The 19183-nt window shown below is 35.9% G+C and overlaps 1 protein-coding gene across 1 annotated transcript; it reads right to left on the reverse strand.

Annotated features, from left to right (window-relative positions):
* Nucleotides 1–4540: 4540 nt before the first annotated feature.
* slc23a1 (solute carrier family 23 member 1) lies at nt 4541–17464 on the reverse strand. The gene is made up of 14 exons (XM_051093804.1): nt 17341–17464; nt 13893–14063; nt 13654–13811; nt 13484–13572; nt 11385–11452; nt 11120–11301; nt 10921–11041; nt 10614–10770; nt 10262–10409; nt 7127–7232; nt 5861–5990; nt 5316–5459; nt 5125–5220; nt 4541–5024 (listed from the first exon to the last, which is right to left on the reverse strand). Exons 1-14 carry the CDS (start codon nt 17371–17373, stop codon nt 4822–4824), a joined length of 1806 nt encoding a protein of 601 aa, XP_050949761.1. The 5' UTR covers nt 17374–17464; the 3' UTR covers nt 4541–4821.
* Between the last annotated feature and the right edge of the window lie 1719 nt (nt 17465–19183).

Here is a 19183-nt window from a genome sequence, read left to right on the forward strand (position 1 = left end):
GCAAAGGGCAGAGCATGGAATTCGAGTGCAGCAACAAATGTAGCCATCAGCACACAGGTCTCTATGAAAACCACACCTGAAGAATGCCATACAGGGCAAGGAATTCATAAACAACACAGTATGACCCTAAATGATGTGCTGGAAAAGCAGGATCAACAGGTTGGCACCATGGAAAGTACACTCAGTCCTACTAATATAGCATGCCTAATCTCTGATTTGGAAGCAAAAGCAGTGGATAACACAATCCTGCAAGTTGATGAGAGTGGTGTTGAAAAGGAGCAAGAGTGTGGCAGAGAGGAAGTCAAGTCTCCAGGACAGTCTGCAATCCTTGGTATGCAAAGCCAAGGCAAACTGAAAGCCATGGCTCCTGTGCATGTAGTACGAGACATGAGAAGCTTGGTGAAAAACACATACAACAAGTCCTTCAAGGGCGTAGGAGAATCAACCCATGGAGTAGATGGGAGTGCTCCTTCGTTTCAGCCATCAGTACACAATTTAAGCAACAACATAAGTGAAGGAAAAGGAAAGGGATACAGGCAAGATGAAAAACCCCTGGTACGGAAAGTCACTCCACCTCTTTCACTGGACAGAAGGAGAGATCAATCTGCACAGAGAGGAAGCTCGACTAAGGTGGAATCAAATGACAAAAATCTTACTGTTGGATTTACAAAGGTCAGTCCAATTAGTTTAACCAAGGCAAACAGTTGTGCCTTGTCAAAGCCCTCAGAGACACAGGATAGCCAAGTTGGCATGAGTAAACCTGATGTTCTAGTCAGCGATACAAACTTGAAACCAACAAACAGAACAGACTTGGCAGCGCAAGCTAAAGAGGAGGGCAAGGCAGAGCATGAGATGACTATCAGCTCTGACAAAGATAAACTTTTCCCAGTAGAGCTGCAATACTGTCCACCCACAGCAAGTTCTGAGCAACAGGACCATGGCATCCAAACCCCATGTGTTCCTCCCAGGTCGCAGAGTTCAGTGGGACCTCTGCCTGCTTGTGTCCTAACGGTTGCTTCCACACCCATGGTTCCCTCATATTATTACAAGCCCAACTCAGTGGGTTACCAGACAATCTCTCCTCATATCGGAGCCATTCATGGCTACGTTCAAGGGCCTGTCTTGTTTCAAACACCTCTTTATAACCAGCTCCCTGCATCAAATAGTCATACCCCCCTACGGAGATCTCTCTCTGAGGATGGAAAAACGCTAGTCCAGCCAACAGATGGCTCAACCAGTCAAGCTCAGAACGGAGAACCAGGGCTGAAAATATCTTCTCCAGAGAGCCAACACAACACAGCCTTTGTTACTCCCATGAGTGCAGAGGCCAGGCTTGCTGGTACAGGTGTGCTGTTTCCAGAAGCAGGAGGAAGCATAGCAGCAGGACAAAACCCCCGCCAACTGTTGCTAGACCCGGAAACTGGGCACTATTTCTATGTGGACATGCCTCAGCTGCCACAGCGCAAGATGCTATTTGATCCAGAAACTTGCCAGTACGTTGAGGTCCTACTGCCACAGCAAACGCTTCCCAGTGCTGTCTTGCCCACACCTTGTGCCATACCCTTTGCCTCCCTTCACATCCCACCCATGTACACCCCACAGTGCTTCCCTTATGTACAGTCACATCCTCAGGTGCTCCCACCACCAGGACCATGAAACCTGACGGGACCTATAGGCTGTAGAAGACAATAAGTCATGCCCAAGGATCAGATTACCCAGTGCTGGAAAGAAGCTGTTTATAAGCTTCTGGATGAGTGAAACATGTTGACCATCTGCTGCCCTGGCCTCGAGGCATCAAAACTGAAAGCGTTTTCAGTTAGCACTGCATTCAACACTCCTTACTTCGTAAAGGCTACCTCCGACATGGGTGAGACTGATTAGATCTGTTGAAATGTTGTAAGATGCATATGCATTCACACATTCAGGCTACATAAACAAAGCAGGGGCTTTAAAGGGAGAGGGGCTCAGATCACCTCTGGTATGGGCAATTGAGACTCACCAAGGGATCGGAGTGTCTTGAGCTTGTTTAGCAAGTATGACAAAGGTCATGATTTTGTTATTGTAAATTGTATTTATATTTACCAAATGGCAGTTTGAGTGAAACCATGCCTTTGGTTCATGTAAACAAGGGCTTAGTTAAGCACTTCCTGACAATTTTAGTGTCTTAAATGACATTTTTACTAAACTTTAACACTTTATTTTAAGGACCAGTTCTCATTATTGACTAGCATGCATGCATGGAACATTGGCTAATGCTTTAACATGCATGACCATATTTTAGTTTCCTTAATCACACCCAATACCTAAATTTAACAACTACCTTACTGCTTATTAGTATTAATGAGCAGTAGAATGAGGAAAAATTCATAGTTAATGGTTAATAATGTGAATTGGACCATAAAATGAAGTGTGAACAAAAATTTGTATGTGAACTGGTTTCAAAATGAATTGTTTTTCTACTGACACTTGACACTTGAGAGACCTTTGCTTTAATCCACAGAGCCGTTATTTGAGAATCAGGATGGATTATTGACTATATATAACTGATACTATTGGCGCATGACCGAACGGTCTGGTGTCAAATGTGAAGCCAGTGACAGGATAGATGAGAATATATAGATGTTTAGTTAAAATCAATAAGGATGATTAAACAGGGCTGAAACTTCAGCAAGATACTAAATCAATTTAGCTTTAGACCAAACACTGCAGTAAATCAAACCCTCTTGGCTGAATGGAATCACAGTCACTGCATAATGTTTCAGTCGTCATGTTTATTGCAACATTACTGTTTGTTGTTAAAAATGTCATGAAAATGAACTATTAATACTTTACAGTAAGGTTCAGTTGGTTAAAATTAGTTATCATACTCTGACAATGAGCAGTACTTTTTTACAGTATTTACTAATCTTGGTTAATATAAAATTGTACATATCAATCTAATAAATATAATAAATAATTCATTTCTAAATAAAAATGAACCTAGTTTAATAAATGCTGCAAAAATGTTAATTGCTAGTTCATAATACATTATGTTTTCTAACCTTTTGAACCTTTTTGTAATGTACACAGACAAAAATGTTTTAGACAGACAGAAAGACATTAAAGTTATATTTCAATACAAAATAACTTAAGCACATCTTTGTAAAAACTGAATGTCCACATGATCGTTTGTCCCATGGCTCTTATTGAATACATAGTACACTCTTAGTATTTATAAACATTATTACTTACTATGATATGTATATAAATTATGATTTCTGTGTATTTTAAATGTCATTTTTCACTATTATTTTCTGAAGCTAAACATTTCTGAACATGTTGTGTTTAGTGTTAATCACTTGCATATTTTGTACACAATCATGAGGTAATAAATAAAAAAAAAAAAAAACCCTGACCTTTATTTTCTCAAAGTTCAATAAAACACTTATAATCAAATCGAATTTTACATTTGATTTGATGTTAAAAGAACAGAGACATTAAATGCAGCTGAAGTCAAGAGTTTACATACACCTTGCTGAATCTGCAAAGTGTAAATTATTTTACCAAAATAAGAGGGATCATACAAAATGCTAATGTGTCGTTAATGTTATTGTTTATTTAGTACTGACCTGAATAAAATACTTCACATAAAAGACGTTTACATATAGTCCACAAGAGAAAATATTAGTTGGATTTATAAAACTGACCCTGTTCAAAAGTTTACATACACTTGATTCTTAATACTATGTTGTTACCTGAATGATCTACAGCTTTTTTTGTTTAGTGATAGTTGTTCATGAGTCCCTTGTTTGTCCTGAACAGTTAAACTGCCTGCTGTTTTTCAGAGAAATCCTTCAGGTCCCACAAATTCTTTGGTTTTTCTGCATTTTTGTGTATTTGAACCCTTTGACTGTATGATTACAGAGAATTCACTGATTCTTCAGAAGGAAACGCAATGCATTAAGAGCCGGGGGGTGAAAACATTTTGAATTTGAAGATCAGGGTAAATTTAACTTATTTTGTCTTCTGGGAATCATATTCTGTAGCTTATGAAGGGCAGTACTAAATTAAAAAATATGGTATTTAAGCAAAATATGAAAAATGTACACATCTTCATTCTGTTCAAAAGTTTTCACCCTCTGGCTCTTAATGCATTGTTTTTCCTTCTGAAGCATCAGTGAGCGTTTGAACCTTCTGTAATAGTTGCATATGAGTCCCTCAGTTGTCCTCAGTGTGAAAAGATGGATCTCAAAATCATACAGTCATTGTTGGAAAGGGTTCAAATACACAAAAATGCTTAAAAACCAAAGAATTTGTAGGACCTGAGTGACAAACAAGGAACTCACAAACAACCACCACTAAACAAAAAACAGCTGTGGATCATTCAAGTAACAACACAGTATTAAGAATCAAGTGTATTTAAACGTTTGAACGGGGTCATTTTAATAATTTTAACTATGATTTTCTTGTATATGTAAACATCTTTTATGTGAAATATCTTATTCAGGTCAGTACTAAATAAAAAATAACATGCATTTTGTATGATCACTTTTATTTTAGTAAAATAATTAACATTTTGCAGATTCTGCAGGGTGTATGTAAACTTTTGACCTTAACTGTATATGCACCCATTCTCTAATGGTGCATTTTGTGTGGTGTAGATGCAAAACTGAACAAACAAATCAAAATTTTTGACAACAAAATTGGTGCTCAGCTGTGAAAAGGTTCAGCATCACCCAAACAACATACACTATAATAAACCAAGTCAAATAAAAAAAAAGAATGGCTAAATTTTGGTGCAGACCATTTCAACTGGAACATCAATCACACCTTCATTTATTTTCATCTCTCCTCCTCCTCCTTATTCTTGCGGCACGATGGCTTAAAGCCCCGGAAAGTGGGACAGATTGGCAGGTAGCGCAGACAGCCCAGCTTCTGAACCATCCCCATCCCAATTGGAAAATCATATGTGTCTATTTTTACAGTTCCTGCTCCTGAATAATTCTCTGCCGCCCATTCAATCAGACCTCGCTCTTTCCTGGTCCCTGCACACAAAATGAAATGCTGAATGCAGAATGCCATCGATGGGAGCCTTTGTTGTCTATTTATCCAATGAATTCTATATTTGTATGAGTAACTCTTTACCTGGGATTGTGTTATCAAGCACAAATGCTATGAATCCCCCTACAAACATTTCTGTTGTCAGAAGCACTGTGATAATTTGGTCCAGTTCTGCTACACCTGTTAAAATCAATCAAAATATAGGTATTCATAGTAATAGGTGATAACAGCTGCAGCTTCCTTGCTGTAAAAGAAATTTTGGTTGGCAAATCAACCTGTTTTAATGCTGCCCGGATGAGTGTCAAGGTAATTAGGCAACATGAGGCCAGAAAACATGGAGAAACCCAGAACGAAAAGATTTCTGGAGGAGTTCAGATCCACGCACTGCAGGTTTGACAGGCCAACAGCTGTAATCATACCTGGGTAAAAACAAAAAATAAACAAGTTTAAACTACACAAAATACATATACACTAGGTTCTAAAGTTTTGGGTGCATTTATTTAATCAAAAATACTGTGTAATGTTGTGACATATTATTACAATGACTGTTTTCTTCTTTAAAATATAATTTATTCCTGTGATGATGGCAAATCTGAATTTTCTGCATAATAATTTTCAGTGGTAGTGTATATAATTAAATATTAACTTGTTCCTCTACAAAAATGTGGTTTGAAATCCAAAATTCATTCATGGCATGCTGTAGACTTGGATGGCGCAAATCTGCAGTTACTATGGAGTTTCTGGGCTCTTTACTGACACCCTGTGGACAAAGGTGGGACAAAACATTTGCAAATGCTAATAGGTCCAAGAAGCTTGTTACCAAACAAGGTGCAGAACATCCCTCCGAGAACAGGGTCAGGTAAGGAGGCAAACAGAGCGGTGAACTTCCCAATAGTTCCCAATATAAGCATTATGCCTGCTCCATATTGTATCACCCTCCTACTTCCCACCTGTAGGAGAAATCAAGACACCAGGAAAACCACAGTTGTCACTTAAAGGAGAAGTCCACTTTCAAAACAAAGATTCACATATAATGTACTAACCCCATTGTCATCCAAGATGTTTATGTCTTTCTTTCTTCAGTTGTAAAGAAATTATGTTTTTTGAGGAAAACATTTCAGCATTTTTCTCCATATAATGGACTGATATGGTGCCCCGAGTTTGAACTTGCAAAATGCAGTTTAATTGCGGCTGTAAACCGTATTTTTATCTAGCGTAACGATCGGTTATTTTCATAAAAATAATACAATTTATATACTTTGTAATGTCAAACGCTCGTCTTGTCTTACTCTGCCTGAACTGTTTTTGTTCCGGTTCATGACAGTTAGGGTATGTCGAAAAACTCCCATCTCATGTTCTCCCTCAACTTCAAAATCGCCCTTTATCGCTGTTTTCCCTTTTTTGTTAAGGGTGTTTGATCTTCTTTGCATGTTCACTTTGCAAAGACTGGGTCGGTACTTCTGCAGCGATGTAGGATGATTTTGAAATTGGAGTTTGGAGTTGAAATTGGAGTTTTTTGACATACCCTAACTGTCAGAATACACACAATTCAACAAAAGCAAGAAAAGATGAGCATTTGAGAATAAAAAGTATTTAAATTGTATTTTTTTAATGAAACTGATTGTTTTGCTAGATAAGACCCTTCTTCCTCGGCTGGGATCATTTACATCCGCATTGGGATCATTTGTAGCCACATTTAAACTGCATTTTTGAAGTTCAAAATCGGGGCACCACATCAGTCCATTATATGGAGAAAAATGCTGAAATGTTTTCCTCAAAAAAAAAAATATTTCTTTACAACTGAAGAAAGAAAGACATGAACATCTTGGATGACAAGGAGGTGAGTACATTATATGTAAATCTTTGTTTTGGAAGTGGACTTTAAGACAAAACTGATTGATGACACTTGAACAACTGAGGAGACAATTGGAGATATGAATAGTGTATCTCTATGTATTTTCTATCAGCTCCACTCCATGAAAAACTCTAATCAGATGTTACAAATACAGAGAGAAGAACTGCATTCATTGAATGCTTTCTAATATACACTAGTATTATAAAAGGCCCAAAACTCCCACTAGCTTACCTTGGTGATGCCAAGGACCCCTATGTTAGGACTGGACGAGGTCGATCCATTTCCTGTGCCCAGAAGCCCTGCTATGATACAACACACTCCCTCTGTAAAAATCCCCCTAGGAAAGACAACAGAAAGTAAAATAATACTGAAACCTTTCTATACATAAATCACCAAGAACACATTAAAGCCACTAAATATTAAAGAGGTCATATCCTGTGTCTTTCCTTGATTTCCAACTAACAATTTAGTTTTTCATGACATAGAAAACACAGAATATGGCCTTGTTTTAATATTTCTATGTAAAAGCTGAGTTGAGTTCGCTGACGGGTCAGACTGAAATGATCAGAGACACTGTTAAAAGTCTTCAGTCTCTTTTTCTTAATGTTGAGGTGCTTCAGAAGATATGCAGAGCTGTAGGTGCTACACACAACCGGGAATAGCGCAATGTTTAAAGAAGTTCATCACTGTTTGCTCTGGTTAATTGCTCTGCTGTTTAGGACAAATAGTATCTGTCCTACTTCCTCTGGGCTAAGTTTCTCCAAATAACTGTTTACACAGAGGGTCATGTGTTGATGCAATCATTTGTGTGATGTCGTTAACTCTTTAAAGCCTACTGTATCATATTTGATAACTTCTAAGGCCTCAAAATTATATAAAAAACCTCTTTTATACCTTGATCTTTCTGTTTTCTGATTTATGATTCTAAAAATATGTCCCCCTTCATGTTGTGGTACATGTGTCTTTTTGCTCTACAGATTTTAATAAAGTACACAAAAATAATTTTACATTGTTAGTAATATTTTAAGAAGACCACTTACTGGACTGAAGCAACTTAGGTTTACTTGACTATCCATTCATCATATTTTAGAAAAATCATGTTTTGAGAAACATTTTCTTCTCGCAATTGCATGACACAAACTCTTAGTTCTAACTTTTTTTTCTCAGAATTGAGTAAAGTCAGAACTGCGAAACATAAACTCACAATTCTAAGAAATAATCTTGCACTTCCGAGAACTAAAGTCGCATTTCTGAATAAAAAACTTTTTATCTCACAATTCTTTTTTCTTTATTATTCTGACTTTTTTTCTCAAAATTTTGGGATATAAACTCGCATTTCCGAGTTATGAAGTCAGAATTGCAATTCTTATTTTATAACACATAACTGCGAGTTATTAAATCAGAATTGTGAGATATAAACTCATTGCAAATGCAATTCTGGGAACAAATCAGTCTTTATAACTCGCAATTGCAAGGTTAGGCTATATCTCACAATTGCAAGATACAAACTCGCATTTGCAAGAAAAAGTCAGAATTGCAAGTTTTTATCTCGTAATTCTGACTTTATAACTCTCAGTTGTGAGTTTATATCACAATTCTGAGAAAAAAAGTCAGAATAGCTAGATACAAACTCGCATTTGCAAGAAAAAGTCAGAATTGAGAGTTTTTATCTTGCAATTAAGTCTTTATAACACGCAATTGCGAGTTTATATCGCAGAATTTTGAGAAGAAAGTCAGAATTTTTAGTTTATATCTTGTAATTCTGACTTTATAACTCTCAGTTGTGAGTTTATATCACAATTCTGAGAAAAAAAGTAAGAATTGCAGGGTACAAACTCGCATTTGCGATAAAAAGTCAGAATTGCATGATAAAAACTCTTAATTCTAACTTTTTTTTCTCAGAATTGAGTAAGGTCAGAACTGCGAAACATAAATTTACAATTCTAATAAATAATCTTGCAATTCTGAGAAATAAAGTCGCATTTCTGAATAATAAACTTTTTATCTCACAATTCTGACTTTTTTCTTCATTATTCTGACTTTTTTTCTCAGAATTTTGGGATATAAACTCGCAGTTGCGAGTTATGAAGTCAGAATTGCAATTCTTACTTTATAACATAATTGCGAGTTATTAAATCAGAATTGAGAGATATAAACTCATTGCAAATGCAATTCTGAGAAGAAATTAGTCTTATAACTCGCAATTGCAAGGTTAGGCTATATCTCACAACTGCAAGAAAAAGTCAGAGTTTTTATCTGTGAGTTTTTATCTCGAAATTAAGTCTTTATAACATGCAATTAGCAAGTTTAAACCAGAATTCTGAGAAAAAAAGTCAGAATTGTTAGTTTATATCACTTTATAACTCTCAGTTGTGAGTTTATATCACAATTCTGAGAAAAAAAAGTTAGAATTGCTAGATACAAACTCGCATTTGCGAAAAAAAAGTCAGAATTGCAAGTTCTTATCTCGTAATTCTGACTTTATAATTCAGAATTGCAAGTTTATATCACGCAATTCTGAGGAAAAAAACAGAATTGTGAGTTTATATTTCGCAATGGGAAATATATTTCGCAATGAGGAAAAGAGTCAGAAATGTGAGATAAAAAGTCACAATAACCTTTTTTTTTATTTTGGTGTAAACAGATTTCTATACTCATCTCTCTCAAACTGTAATAAAAACTACATATTATAAAACTATGCATTTAATATATCATCCAAATAAGACATTATTGGTAAATCCATAGTAACAACTGATTATGTTGGTCCATATGCATTTTATACTACTCAGAGTTCACAGATATACATTACAAGCTATCAGAATTTCATCTTGCCATATAAATATCAGCAAGTGCACTAAACTGCATATTTCTGCTCAGTTTGGGCCTCTTAATTAAAAATGGTGTTTTCTTTTCCACTCTAATGTGAGCTCTATATTCTTTGATATCACATATGAGCCCAAAAAGCCTGATGTATCATATATGTTACTTTTTAAAAAATATTTAGTCTTAAAGGGATAGTTCACCCAATAGAGAATATTGTCATTAACTACTCACTCTCATGTGGTTTCAAACCCATAAGACCTTCATCTTCAGAACACAAATTTTTGATGATATCCGAGAGTTTTCTGATCTTATTTTTCTCATAGCTTCATAAAATTATGGTTGAACAACTGATGTCACATGGACTATTTTAACAATGCCCTCACTACTTTTCTGTGTCTTGAACATGTGCATTGTTGTCTATGCAGGGTCAGAAAGCTCTCGGATTTCATCAAAAATATCTTGTGTTATGAAAATGAACAAAGGTCTTACAGGTTTGGAAGGACATGAAGGTGAGTAATTAATGACAGAATTTTTTGTCCTTACCTATTGATAGCGTGAACAGGAGGAGGTGGAGCTCCAGAGAGACGAGCGCAGGCGTAATAGTCTCCGATAGACTCAACGATACCGGCAAGAGTGGCACTAAACATTCCTAGCACTCCTGCTACTGTCACTGTGGGTAAACCCCACTGACCTGTGACACACATAAAAACATGAACATGGAAAGAGTTCACCCATTAACCCACCAATATTAGTGCCTCTAATCATATTTCTAATCGTTTTACTGTGAAAAAACCTGAAAGTCTTAGATTACATATTAGCCACAAGTGGCATCTTCTGATAAAGAAGCTGTTATAAATCATAGGTGTGTGATACAGGAAGCAAGCAAGGTCCTTACATGGATAGGGGAAACGAAACCAAGGTGCCTGGGTCATGATATCACCCCGGGCGTCAGTGCGAGCCTTGTAGCCATACCGATTCGGGTCGTTCGGCAGCACATCCGTCAGGGTGAGGATATAGCAAACCAGCCATACTACCATAATTGCCATGATGATCTACTGAAGTCAGGATAATCGATTACTAACGACAAAATGCTTGGAGTATTTCAATCTGAAAATGCACTGATAACAGGCAGGTAATGTGAACTTTGTTCTACGGCCTATCAGGAAGTTTCATTAATTGTGATAAATACTGTTGGTTCGTACTGGAAACATCTTGAATATCTGCACATGTGTGATGTGACAGCCTTTTTGTTTGGAGTAGCTTGGAAAAGGACATGCCCAGTTCCTTAAATACTGCGCGAACAAAACGATGAGGAAGATACACCTGGAATGACAAAACACACCGATGTATTAAAGTAAAAACAGCTTAAATGAAATGCATTTGAACATCTCAAGCACTTACAGCAGAGACAGGCCCCAATGGCTGCCTGCGCGGTCTCCTGCCGTCTGGAAGACGGACAAGCCAATAAGGGACACTGTGGGAGTGACAGTCAGGGGCCCGATTGAGTTCAGCAGGATCCCTGGGATTCCAGCAAATCCTATCACCACCTCAATCAGGCTGGACATAATGATAGCGCCCTGAATCTACAGAGAATTGACACGTGGATCAGGACACAGGACATTACGAAGTTAATGACTGGTTCAGTCTTTGGATACTGGTCACGCACCTCTCGTATTCGTGGTTGCCAAATATGAGTAGTGTTGAGAGGAAGAGTCCAATTTCCGTAAATCTCCTCTGTGAAACCCAAAACCAAGGTTAAGCATTAACTTAGACACAGATATGACCTGCACAATGTGGAATGTAAACAGATTCTAACTAGACAATACTTTGTAGAAAAAGGGCAGATTCAGACAAAACATAAAACTGTGCTGGCTTTTTAATAGTTTTTCTATGTAAACGTGATTCTTGTTGCATTTCAAGGAGAGTGCTATATTTTTAGGACAGTGTTAAAGCAATAGTTAACTTAAAAATGAAAATTCTGTCATTAAATACTCATCCTTATGTCGTTCGAAACCTGTAAGATCTTCATTCATCTTCGAAACACAAATTAAGGTATTTTTGATGAAATTCGAGAGCTTTCTGACTCTGCATAGACAGCGATGCAACTGACACGTTCAGGAAAGGTAGTAAGAGCTTTGTTAAAGGAGTGACAAAATTCACTTTAGCAAAAGTTCAAGTAGCAAAATTATTTACAGAAATAATTCTGACAGAATTTTCATTTTTAGGTGAACTTTATTTTTAAGCCAAGAATTAAGCTTAGAAGTTTCAGCAATATAGCCTCTGAGTAGTTAAACACAGAATCAGACAAAATACAAAAAAAAAAAAAGAAAAAGAAATATATCTGCAAGCAGTGATTACCAGGGTTCAAGCACATTAAGTGCTTAACTTAGCTAAGTGCATAATTATTTAGCAAGCCTGTAACCACCTAAATCACTGATTTAAAAAAGCATTTTTGGCAAACCCAGGTAATTTGCCATAGAAATATAATCTTTTTAAACATTTATGACTGTTATAGTGCCAACTGTGGTCCGATCTCCTTAAAACTTTGCATGCTTGTTTAGGATCATCTGTTTTGAGTTTTCCTTTAGGCTTTATAAGATTTCGGGTAAATTTGGACAGGCCCCTTTTCTAAACAACCCTGTAATAGCTTTCCAAAAATTAATTTTCAACATTTTTTAGATAATTATTGACCTAGAGAGTCCAGATTGAGCGAAAAATTACTAGTTCACCCATGAGGAGTTCTATCATATTATATGAATATCGCGTGTATGTGCGGAAAACTGCACAATGTACAATCGTTTACGCCCTAAAAAACGCGATATCGCCCCTCAGTGGCCGATTTCTTTAAAATTTCTCACAGGCCTTTGGGGCTGTTAGTCGATCAGGCCCACCGAGTTTCGTTCCGATCAGCCTCCTTTATCCTTGGTGCTCAAATTTCATCTGCCAATGGCAGCCATGTTTTTTTTAGAGATATGTAAATGTATTTATAGACACTTGTGGCACTTTGGACCAAGACCGTGCATACCAATTTGTCCTGTTGAAAGGATACATGGTTGCGCAATTATAGCCATTTTTATGTTTCTTTTCCCTCTAAGTGAGCCACCAAGTGGCCAAGCTCCAGGATTTTTGTCCTTTGTCCTCTGGTTGAGCTCTTACATAAGTGTTCTGAGTTAGGTGAAGATTTCTCATTCCATTCAGGAGTTACAGGTATTTTACTAAAAGTGGCCCTGCCCCTTTCGAACGTTTTGGCGTCCCTTTGCAACGGTGAGTCGAAAGTTGAACTTTTTTTGAGAATTACTGATACTCACTCTCCAGAGAATCTTTCTGGACTGGTTTGGTTCCGGTCGGGCGAAAAACCTTGGAGTAGTTTGGATACGTTTTTCAAAAAATCCGAAATACCCGACAATTTTACCAAGACTCAGGTGTGAGCTAAGGATTTCAATGATATAAGACACTTGAGCCAATTTCGTACTTTTGATCGCTGTAACACCTTTTGATCAGGCCAACTGGGGCGAGCCTTGGTGAAGTTGTAGGTGGTATGAGTACTACCATCCCTCCAAGTTTCAAGTCTCTACAACTTACAGTTTGGTCTGCACTCTCAGTTTTACGTGGAGATTGCTGATCATTGGCCATTCTAACAATTACAACAGGGTTTCAGCGCTATGCACCAAAAAAAGGGTATTTAAATGAAATTAATGATCTACAGAAAGCTTCCTCCATAGACAGTCACTGTAAAATTCACACACTGTCTAACATTGTTTGTACCTTCAGGTGGACATTTCCATTTGTCCAGCCTCAGAATTGCCTGAGCGGGAATGAGAAAGGCAAAAGCGCTCGCCTGGAACAAAGGCAACCTGGATATGGCATAGAAAAAAATATATATTGTGACTACCAATCACATGTATCTATATTAAAGCACACATTGAATGACTAACCTGACACCAAATGTAGTCTGTATGAGCGTAGTGATCCCCACACAGGTGAAGATTGTGCCTACTAACTGGCTGACAGTGTATTGGTCCTGTCCCACACACATAGCTTCAGCCAGTAGGAATGGTACAGCAATTGTTCCACTGAAGCATGTTAGGTAGTGCTGGAGATCCAGATATAGGAGGGTTTAGAAGGGATGGAGATGTTGGGTGAGTCAGGAGAGAATATGAGAATAGAAGAGTACCTGTAGTCCCAGCAGCACACATAGATACCAAGGTGGGACGTCCTCGATCCTGTAGATCATATCAAATCCTTCTGACTTATTTTGACTGGCATCAGACATCTTGGAAATGTCAGCAGGCATCTCTTGTACTTCTGTACCATCTGCTGGCACAACGCTATCTAAAGGTGGGAGCTAATGGATGATATTAAAAAGAAAGAGTATAATAGAGAATAAACTCACACATTCACATGATTCATGCATGACAATATTATTTGTAATGCAATGATGTTTTACGAGTTTATTAAATCATTTTCATATGCCTGTACAACTAGCCATAGAATTGTAATTTGTAAAACATTTGTAAAACAATTAAAACCAAAACTCAAAACTAATTTTGATCATATATATTTAAATATTTCATGACAACAGTTACATCATTCAATTCAGTCAAGTTCAAAACTTGCAAAACTTTTATTTACCAGTTATAATTTACTTAATATTTAACAACAGATAATGTATCTAACTACAAAAGACAGCAAATGGACTCTACATAGTAAACCCAAGTCTAGGATAATGAGTATGAGCGGCCTCTGTTATCCATACAACGTTTTTTTTTTTTTTGCAGGCCAGACATTCCTTCATACGCGTGACAAGTTAAGTGCTCAATAAAGTGTTAAACTAGTTTCAAAAGAGATAATGTGTAAAAACGTGAACATCACCATTCATCATTAAGCAACCAGACTGTATAAGCTTATGTTGTTACAAACAACATTATGCAGGTGCTATTCTAAACAAATATTACACACATTGTATCAATGCTTACTGACAACAGAGCTAAGAACAAGCATTACAAGGTTACCGAATGGATGTTATTGGTGAAAATACACTACCAGTCAAAAGTTTTTGAACAGAAAGATTTTTAATGTACTTTAAAGAAGCCTCTTCTGCTCACCAAGCAAAAACAGTAAAATTTGGAAATATTTTTACTATTTAAAATAACTGTTTTCTATTAGAATGTATTTTAAAATGTATTTCACATTCCTGTGATTTCAAAGCTGAGTTCCTCCAAAAAAAATAAATAAATAAATAAATAAAATAAAAAAAATAATAATAATAAAAATATATATATATATATATATTATTATTATGTTGAAAACAGCTGAGTAGAATTTTTTCAGGTTTCTTTGATGAATAGACAGTTCATTCATATGTACAGCATTTCATATTATAATTAATATTTTAATTAGAAATGTCTTTATCATCACTTTTGATCAATTTAAAGCATGCTTGCTAAATAAAAGTATTAACTTCTAAATAATATATATATATATATATGACCCTGGACCACAAAACCAGTCTGAAGTCACTGGGGTATATTTGTAGCACTAGCCAAAAATACATTGTACAGGTCAGAATTATTGATTTTTCTTTTATGCCAAAAATCATTAGGAAATTAAGTAAAGATCATGTTCCATGAAGATATTTTGTCAAATTCCTACTGTAAATATATCAAAATGTAATTTTTGATTAGTTGTATCTCGGCCAAATATTGTCCTAACAAAAAATACATCAATGGAAAGTTTATTTATTTAGCTTTCAGATGATGTATACATATCAATTTTGAAAAATTTTACCCTTATGACTTGTTTTGTGGTCCATTGTCACACACACACACACATATATATATATACTACAATATAAATTGTAGTGACTCCAAGCTTTTGATGCATAGTGTATAATGTGACAAAAGCTTTTTTTCAGATAAATTCTGATCATCAAAGAATCAAAACATTTTACAACTGTTTTCAATACAATAATAAAACAATAATAAAAAAAACATTTTTTTGAACAGCAAATAAGCATATTAGAATAATTTCTGAAGGATTGTGTGAAAATGTTTTTTCGATCACAGAAATAAATTCCATTTTCAAATATATTCAAATTTTAAACTGTAAAAATAATTCACAATATAAAGCTGTATTTTGGATCAAATAAATGCAAATTAAAGCAAATTCTTTAAAAAACTATTCAAAAACTTTCGACTATCAGTTAAAACCATTCATTTTATGTACGCAAAAAACAATAATTAATTTAAAATATTATAATTTGTCTTAATTTGATTTCTTCCATCATTCCTCCATAAATATAATTTTGAATTTGATCATTTTTAATTACATAAAGAAATGATGACATCATTACTGTTTTCAGAGAAGCCAAGTTCAAAAGTTGTCAAGTTACTCTCTCATTTAGCATTAATAACTAACTTAATATTTAACCACAGATAACGTATTTAAGTGCAAAAGACAGCAAAAGTTAACTCAAAAGGTGCATGAAGAAAATAACTGTAAAAATGTAGCGAACACAAAAGTGATGGAAACCTTTAGGAATGTGACCAAAATCAAATCAGTGGATGAACTGACTGTTCAATCAAGTTCTATCAGGCAAATTAGCTTTTTTTTTTTTTTAATTTAGTATTTTGAGTATATGTAAACAAATACATATAGCAAGCATGCAAGCATATATATATATATACACTACTGTTCAAAAGTTTGGGGTCAGTAAGACTTGTAATAGTCTTTAAAGTAGTCTCTTATGCTTATCAAGGCTGCATTTATTTGATTAAAAATAAAAAAAATACAGTAATATTGCAAAATGTTTTTACAATATAAAATAATGTTTTTTATTTTAACATACTTTAAAATAGAATTTATTCCTGTGATGAAAAGCTGAATTTTTATCAGCTGTTACTCCAGTCTTAAGTGTCACATGATCCTTCAGAAATCATTCTAATATGCGGATTTATTATTAGAATGATCAAAGTTGGATAATATCAACAGTTGTGCTGCCAAATATTTTTTGGAACCTGTGATTTTTTTTTCAGAATTCTTTCATGAATAACAAGTTTAAAAAGTACAGTGTTTATTCAAAATATAAATATTTTATAACAATGTAAATTATTTATTATTAACTTTTAATAAACTTTTAATTATTAACTTAATACATCCTTGGTGAATAAAAGTCTTAATTTCTTAAAAAAAAAAAAAAAAGAAACAATAAAAATGTACTGACCCCAAACTTTTGAACAGTAGTGTATACACACACACACACACACACACACACTACAGATCATAACAACTTGGTGTACTGAGCTATTCTGAATAATAATCTGCCACAATACTTTGCACCTCATATCTGAACATCTTGACACATCTATTTGACAATGGCTTAAATGTTTGCTTTCCCTGACCAGAATTTAGATTTAAATTTGTAAACACTTAAGAAAAAAATATTTAGTAAAAAAAAGAAAACAGCTGAGATCTGAGATCTCATTACAAATCCTCAGTGTTCCAATGTATTATTTAACCAACAAACGTTTGCTGTTCTTACTTTCTGTGAGATAAACATCTGCAGTGACCCAATTCTGTGTTTTCATTTACAACAATGACTCTACACTTTATAGATATTTTACCTTAAGCTCCTTTGTAGTTTCTGACTGACTCATTGGCCCTTGAAGGATGTGCGGGGCTCTGTGCTGCTGTCTCCCAGAGGCCACGTGAGACCTGAGACCCGGCTGGACGCAGAGCGCCGGTTTTATGGGAGAGCGAGAGACAGAAGGGGACCAGATTAGGCAGGTTAATAATCTGCCCTTGGTCCTGGACTTTACTCCCCCTGCCTGTGCTCATCAAAAGGCCGACAGTGTGAACACAACAGGAGCTGTGTTCATGAAGCAATGGGACGTCTTCTTTGGATGTGAACCACAGGGCCCTTAAAAAACAGAACATGTGGGGTTATTCTTCAGGGCAAAGACTTTTGAACGGTTATCTGAAAGCTGGTTATCTTAAGGCCTTAAAGCATTCATATTCTTCCTGAAAGTGTGTGGTCTTTAGACAAAAAACTGCAATGTTACAGAACATCAAAATCAGGCAAGATGCAAGATCCTGCAGTCCCCGGTGTGTCCGGTAGATGGACCTCAGATACATAGCTAATCAAAACAGTACAAACCTTAGGTACAAACTTTCCACTGTACTCTTGGACGCTCCCATATTGGAGTAACAAACACGTGATTTCACATGGTTCACACCTTGATGTGACATATCTGGAGTTGCGCTATTCACTTATGCGGCCAGTAGAGGGCGCTACAGATCAACTGCTGAATTACTGGCTGTAGATCTGTGGATCAGAGACATATTGTTGATCAGCATCTGTCCAATAGTTTGCTAAGAATCCCATACAGGATGAACGGGCTCTTTACAATAACGACGAAGTGTACATTATTCCACTTACACATATACTTGCCTAACAAATTTACAAATGGAGATTAAATATATGACAACTTAATCTATGTTGATATTGTTTATGAAAACTAAAACTACTAAAAATCGTTTTCGGTGATGAAAATCAAGTGTACATAAAATATAAACCCTATAAGCAGGGTTGCCAGGTTTCCACACCAAAACCCGCAATTCCTACTCTAAACTAGCTTAAAACTATCCCAATCTAGCATTTAGAGGGGGTGTCCCAGCGTTCCGGGGAGTAAAATACGCGTTTTTTGGCGGGATTCTTATAGTACAGTTTACATTCCTAAATATAACGTTTTTGGGGTCGCTTCAACCTGCGGATATAAAAAACAACCAGCCGCAACAGTTTTAAAGTAGCCCAATTTCGCGGGAAAATCGTGGACTTGGCAACACTGCCTATGAGTTGAAAACACAACGAAAAAGAAAAAAATGTGCACCGGAAAATAATTTAAATTAAAGGGATAGTTCACCCAAAACTAAAAAGCAATATTAGGTGTAAATGTAAAAATATCCTGGCTTTTCCAAGCATTATAATGACCCTGAATGGGTGTTGAAATTTTAAGTCCCAAAAAGTGCATCCATTCATCATAAAATGTACTCCACACGACTTTTGGGGAGTTAATAAAGGCCTTATGAAGTCAATCGATGCATTTGCATAAGAATAATATCCATGATTAAAACTTTATAAACCATAATCTCTAGCTTCCGCTAATTGTTGTACACACGTTCACAAGAGACTAGCGTTCCAGCAGATGACGTAGGACGTAGGCGTAGTGTAAAAGTTTTGTTTTTAACAAAGAAAAAACGATCTCCTTGGCCTATATCGAAGTCCTCGGTTTGTATTTCTAATTGTGACCGATGTTTTGTTTTGCTCTCTACTTGCTCTTCTGCATTCGTCACTTCCGTGTTCACCTACGTCATCCGCTGGAACGTATTAAATATGTATTTAAAGTATTAAATATGAGTATTTTTCTAACATAAATGCATCTGTTGGATTAAGAAGGCCTTTATTAA

This window comes from Labeo rohita, chromosome 21, assembly GCF_022985175.1.
Source record: "Labeo rohita strain BAU-BD-2019 chromosome 21, IGBB_LRoh.1.0, whole genome shotgun sequence".
Classification (NCBI taxonomy): domain Eukaryota; kingdom Metazoa; phylum Chordata; class Actinopteri; order Cypriniformes; family Cyprinidae; genus Labeo; species Labeo rohita.